Below are 6,493 nucleotides of genomic sequence, written 5' to 3'. Positions count from 1 at the left end.
TGCCGTGCCTGTAAGTGGCGCTATATTATTATATTATTATTGTTGCTGATGGTTGTGGTAGAGGAGCTGTAGATTTTGCACTAAAATCTGTATCATGGCCAGTAGCATCTGGAGCACGAACGCAACCCTGTGATCCGCCATTGTTGTTGTTGGCGAAACGCATCAGCAATGACGCGGGTGTGAGCAGGAGAGGCGGGGCTATGGCGTCATCGTTTTCAAGAAATGATCGTATAGGGCATACAGTGTACACACGGAGCCGCACGCCTTTCGTCCTCAGACCTACCCACTTTGGGAGCCGTTATCAAAGTGTATCGGATTCGGGCTACGAATCCACGTTTCCGTTTCGGCCTCGTGTGGACGAACCGTCTATGCGATAGAGAACGTTAGCGGATTCAACTGATATCGTCTCCGTGTGGGCGGGCCTTACTACTGTGTGTTAATTCATTCTGGCTTTTCCTATCCAAAAATAAACAAATACATGTAAATATAATATGAGAACTTATATAAGTATGTATTTTGTAACAATAGTAGACATCTTGACTGCCATCAAATATTATTTGCCCGATAGATGTAACTTTGTATTCAGTTTTTAAAGTTGGCTACTGTTTCGTTTTCAGGTTTGAGAGTTAGGGTTAGGGGTTTTGCATTATCAATTACAAAATCTAACACATATCCCACTTTTTATAATGTGTGCTAAATAAAAATAAACTTGCCATATATCTAGATTTTCTCAAGATCAGGCTCTGTAAAAGAAAAATATTAAATATGAAAACCATTGTGACTTCAGCAGAGCCCACATTAGCAACAACAGAACAGAACTTTAAACAAACTTAAAATCCGTCTGTCTTGTGAGTTGGGATCATTTCACCTCTTCGGACAAATTGCCTTAAACTGTTATCCAGTGATGCCCCCCGCCCCCATTTTCACACACACACACACACGCACGCGCACACACATACACACACACACACACCTCACGACTGTGTGACATAATGACCTCCTCAGCAGGACATCATACTGAAGCTCCCAACATTCAGTTCTCTGTCAGTCAGATATAACTGCACACATTTAGATAAAGCTCCCGTAATGTAACAGGTTCACTTACTTTACTGTTATTTTAATGTAATGGGTGTCATCATTGGAAAGTTTCATTTTTCTTAAACCTAAAACTTTCAGAAATCTGCTCTTTTTAAACTTAACACATGATTGTTCCAAAAACATTTGTTGGTTTTATACGTTTTATTCTTATTTTATTACAGCTAGGATCACAATTAAAGACATCAAAACACTCGAAAATCAGATCTCTGTATAATGCTATACTGACTGGTGATATAGATATGGCTTTGCTATTGCTGATGTATCACTGTTTGTATCCCATAATAAAAGTTATGATATTACGATTCAGCACTGTGAACAATCTATTTATTATGTGTTAAATATATTGTGACCTTTAACACATTTTGGGATATATATTTATTTACACAAGTGTATATATTTTCCAAAGAGTTGTCATCCTAAACTATAGGATGACAGGAGGAGCTATATTAACAGTTATTATAAGTATATCAGGTCAAAACCGCCTGCAGTAAAATGGTCCTAACATTAGCTTAAGAAAATGACAGGAATCTACACAATACAATTGTTATATTTAACATCTCAAAGATCATTTGAGTTTTGTATGTCCATTGGTAAACATCAGAAGGCTGAAGGATTTGTTAGGATAGACTTTGTTATTGCTTCCTTTTTGTTGCTGGGTTTCAACTCAGTGACACCTGCCACACACACACACACACACACACACACACACACACACACACACACACACACACACACACACACACACACACACACACACACACACACACACACACACACACACACACCCCTCAGTTCATTGGTAATTTGACCACAGCCCCGCCTACACTGACTTCTCTATAAAGCTGGCTAGCTGAGGGAGTTGAAGTTACACAGACTGGCCCTTTAAACACACAGATCTCCTCAGCACACACTTTCTACTTTAGATCAGCTGAGTTTGACAGGACACTTTAAGGAGACACATATATTTTCATCCTATATTATTTCTTTCTTTTATAGAAGATACTTTGTGGAGACTTTCTCTGTCATCGGAGGAACTTTTGGAGGAACTTTTCTTCTTCTTGTCGCTGTGAGGGACTCTTCTTCAGATGGATCTGTCCGACCTTCCCTTCCCTCTCTCGTCTGCTGATGACCTTTACGATGACCCCTGCTTCAGCACCAGTGACATGAACTTTTTTGATGACCTGGACTCTCGGCTGATGCACGCTGGCCTGCTCAAGCCAGATGACCATGTCCATCACCATCATCACCACCATGTCCCAGTTGCAGAGGAGGAGGAGGAGGAGGAGGACGAGCATGTGAGGGCTCCTGGGGGCCCCCATCAGGCGGGGCACTGCCTGCTTTGGGCCTGCAAGGCCTGCAAGAGAAAGACGTCAAACGAAGACCGGAGGAAAGCAGCAACAATGCGGGAAAGGCGGCGACTGGGAAAGGTCAACAACGCCTTTGAGACCCTGAAGCGATGCACGGCGTCCAATCCAAACCAGAGGCTGCCCAAAGTGGACATCCTGCGCAATGCTATCAGCTACATCGAGTCCCTGCAGTCGCTGCTCAGGACCGGCAGGGAGGACAGCTTCTACCCGCCCATGGAGCACTACAGCGGGGACTCAGACGCCTCCAGCCCGCGCTCCAACTGCTCCGATGGCATGGTGAGAACAGCTGAGCGCTTCATGTGCTGCCTCATGAGATGTTTGGAATGCCTTTGGGATATTTATTTTCGGCCACAGCACTTCAATACATTTTCATTGAAGGAACTCTTTAAAATAAAGGCACACTTTTAGGCACATTTTTGGCCAAAATATTTTCTTTCACTAAATCACAAGAAATGCTCTTCTTCCACCATTATTGTCACCAATGTGGTATTGATTTGGAAAGAAAGCATCCAAATGCAATGATCTGCTTTTTGAAAATAAACCAACACATCATTATTTAGATGGACTACCCAAAATATGATTTTCAATTTGTTATGACATTTGAAAGATTATTTGACAATGTTACATTGTGGGTGTGTTGGAAAGTGGAGTCTTAATTCCAAGAGGCAGATTGAGTTTACAAGTTACAAATGCATATGTATCCTTTTTGATCTAAGATATGCTAAAATGCTAAAGATTGGAATGGACACTGGCTCTTAAGTGTGTTAAGAGGCACACATATGTGATAAGACTGATTATTTTACTGAATTAAACTCTTTTAATTCAACATTTAATTCAACATAGGCAACACATTTGGCGTGTTTTCTGACACAGGTGACATCTTTGAATTGTAACCAGCTCTGTGTATTATTTCTCTTTTCAAACATTGTGTCCACTAATTGTTCATTGATGTACAATTGTTGACTTACAACTTTATTGATTTGTGTTTCCAGACGGATGTCATCTCTCCGTGTTCATCCAGAAGCGAGAACAGTGATGGTTCCTACTGCAGCCACCCAGACGGTCAGTTTCATCTTCAACCTTGTCACTGCTTTTTCATGATGTGTTTCTCTTTTAGAAAAACTTGTTTCTCTTTTAATTTGACCAGTTTCTGTTTTAATGGGACATTATGATGGTGTTAGAACTTAAACATTCTTTATTTCAATACAACTAGCTTCCTCCTTGACATGAATAATTTGTCTTCTTAAACAACTGCTTCTCATCTTCAACCTCATTTATTAATGTGAACTTAATGTAACACTTTTTTTTTATGTCAACACTGGAATTTAAAGTAACTTGCTGCTCCATTTATGTGCCTGATTCCTCCTTTCACCTAAGTATTATTTTATTATAACTTTGGTACTACTTTACAATTATAAAGGGTTTAAGAATAGTTTGTAATTCATTTATTAATTAGGTTGTGAACACTTTATAAATCATGAATAAGCTTTTATAAGACATGAGATAAACAGGGCAACTGTGACCGGTTGCTTGCCAAATAGTGAGCCCACATTTATCTGTACTGCTAAGCCTTATCTTGGCTACTTAGCTTACTTCGTCTTCTTCATCAGCCAGCTTCCTTGGTATCTGTTGTTCACTGAGTTGATTCTCGCCAAGTAGCCAATATAAGGCTTAGTTATCTTGCCAAATAGTGAGCCTGTGTTGATGTATTCAAATTACGTTAGAACTGGTTTATAAATGGTTCTTAATGATTAATAAAGTGTTTATAACCTAATTCATAACCTAATTATAAACCCTTTATGAATCCTTTATAAGGGTAGTCTTATTGTAAAGTGGTACCATAACTTTTACTATGACCTTGTTGGATTTTCTTTTTTAAACAACTCGTTATTTTACTTATTTCTCCTAAAAATACAAACATTTTGAAGCCAACTGAGCAGAAACTCATGTTGCCTGTTTATTTTCTTACAGATTCCAGCAGCAAACCATCGCTCATTTCCAGTTTGGACTGTTTGTCCAGCATCGTACAGCGGATCAGCACAGATCCTGCTCCGGCCCCACCAGGCGACAGTGTGGTCCCCCGGGGCCCTGAATCCCCTCAGAGCAGCCCTGCAGGCTCGAGTTCCTCTGCTGAGCCCAACAGCATCTACGAGCCGCAATGAACCACAACGAGCTGAGGACTCATCATTTGCAGAAAGCCAAGACAACGTATTCAAGACTTTTTTTCTGCTATTTGAGATTTTCTTCAGTTTTATCTACGTGGACAAACTGAAGACTGCTGTTTGAATCTATTAATCTCAGAAGGAAAAAGGGACATTTTCCTCACTTATTCCTGCGTCAGAAATTATGGACCATTTTATAAATCTGTATATAAGAGATGTTTATACACCCAAGGACACACACCTCCAAGCACACATGTGGCACATACACTCATACAGCCACAAAGGTTGCAGCGATTGTTGTGTTTCTATATATTATTTATGAGTGAATGACATTTTAATAAAATTAATATTTATATTCTGTAAAACTATTCAACTGGTCTTTCAGATCTTTCCTGTTGTTTTTAGCTTTGCTTTAATTCTCCTGCTCTAGTAGCTAACTTGTATGAACCATTTTCCTGGTTTATGTAGATTTCTCCTCTAAAAACAACTGATGAGAGAACTGATGATGAAGGTCAATGTAAAGTTTGTTGAAAATATACACAAAAAACAACATAGGATAGTAAGTCGAAAATATCAGAAAAAAAGTCATATTATAGTGTGACCAAAATCAGAAAAAACGATAGTACATTATGATGAAAAAATGTCATAGTTTAGTATGACGTAAGTTTCCATATAAAGACGACATAGTTATAATTTGATGAAAAAATGTCATAGTATGTTGAAAATATCTGAAAAAAATAAGCATGGTATGCCGAAAAAAAGATATATTACAGTATGGCAAAAATATAATAAAAAAATACTTTCTACATTATAGTTTGTCAAAAAAATGTCATGGTATAGTTAGTTGAAAATATCAGAAAAAAACAACATTGCATTGTAAGTCCCAAAAAAGTTATATTATAGTAAGCTCCAAAATATTATAAAAAACGACCTAGTATAAGTAAGTCTAAAAAATGTCATAGTATAATATAGTTTGTAGAAAGTTTGCGTGAAAAGACGACATTGAATAACCTGATAACTAGTCTAAAATAACCATTGTGTGTACTACTGTATGTCGAAAAAGTTATAGTATAGTATGCCGAGAAATATCATAAAAATCATATCGAAAAATGTCATAAAAAAAGGACATAGTATTTAATGTCGAAAAATATATTTTTTAAAATGGCATGGTATGTCGTACATCAGAAAATACACATAGTCTGTCGATAAAAAAGTCAAAGTCTTGAATGTCGAAACATTTAAAGGTCTCCTATTGTACTATTTGTAGGTATATTGTAGGTCCCAGACAGGGGCGGATCTAGAAACATATTCATGGGGTGGCAAGAGGGTGGCAGGAGATTTTGAGGGGTGACATCCCCTGGCAGAAGTATATGCTGCAGTCATATCAATCAATGTTAACTTGGAAAGCCACAATATTTATATTTGAACTCAATAACATTTGGTGACATTATTGTGGCACATCAGTAAAGCCTTAAATAGACCCTCCAGAAAAACGCGGGCAAAAATCCTTGATTATGCGATTAAACATGCAGGGTTTTTATGTGATTTTATGCGGTGAAATTGCGGGAAGTTGCGAAATATGCGGAAAGTTGCGAAATATGCTAAATATTTTTTTTTAAATATTGGGCTGTCTTATTTATTCTCTCTCACACACAACCTGCCACTAACGTTAAACCCCTTTACTATTCAATTAAACACATTCAATGTTTATTTATTGTAAAAGCAATTGGGCTATTTTAATCACACACACACACACACACACACACACACACACACACACACACACACACACACACACACACACACACACACACACACACACACACACACACACACACACACACACACACACACACACACACACAC

The 6,493-nt window shown here is 38.2% G+C and overlaps 1 protein-coding gene across 1 annotated transcript; it reads left to right on the top strand.

Annotated features, from left to right (window-relative positions):
- The first annotated feature begins 1,919 nt into the window (after window positions 1–1,919).
- LOC117560395 (myoblast determination protein 1 homolog) lies at window positions 1,920–4,995 on the top strand. The gene is made up of 3 exons (XM_034237274.1): window positions 1,920–2,741; window positions 3,458–3,527; window positions 4,437–4,995. The coding sequence occupies exons 1-3, from the start codon at window positions 2,184–2,186 to the stop codon at window positions 4,625–4,627; spliced, it is 819 nt and encodes a 272-aa protein (XP_034093165.1). The 5' UTR covers window positions 1,920–2,183; the 3' UTR covers window positions 4,628–4,995.
- The last annotated feature ends 1,498 nt before the right edge of the window (window positions 4,996–6,493 follow it).

Source organism: Gymnodraco acuticeps, unplaced genomic scaffold (assembly GCF_902827175.1).
Source record: "Gymnodraco acuticeps unplaced genomic scaffold, fGymAcu1.1, whole genome shotgun sequence".
Classification (NCBI taxonomy): Eukaryota; Metazoa; Chordata; class Actinopteri; order Perciformes; family Bathydraconidae; genus Gymnodraco; species Gymnodraco acuticeps.
Note: the sequence above shows the minus strand (reverse complement) of the source record. Positions and strands in the feature narration are given on the sequence as shown.

Coding starts and splice junctions, on each gene's coding strand:
- LOC117560395 (XM_034237274.1), top strand. CDS start 2,184: ATGGATCTGTCCGACCTTCCCTTCCCTCTCTCGTCTGCTGATGACCTT. Junction 2,742..3,457: donor CCAACTGCTCCGATGGCATG/GTGAGAACAGCT, acceptor TTGTGTTTCCAG/ACGGATGTCATCTCTCCGTG. Junction 3,528..4,436: donor CTACTGCAGCCACCCAGACG/GTCAGTTTCATC, acceptor ATTTTCTTACAG/ATTCCAGCAGCAAACCATCG.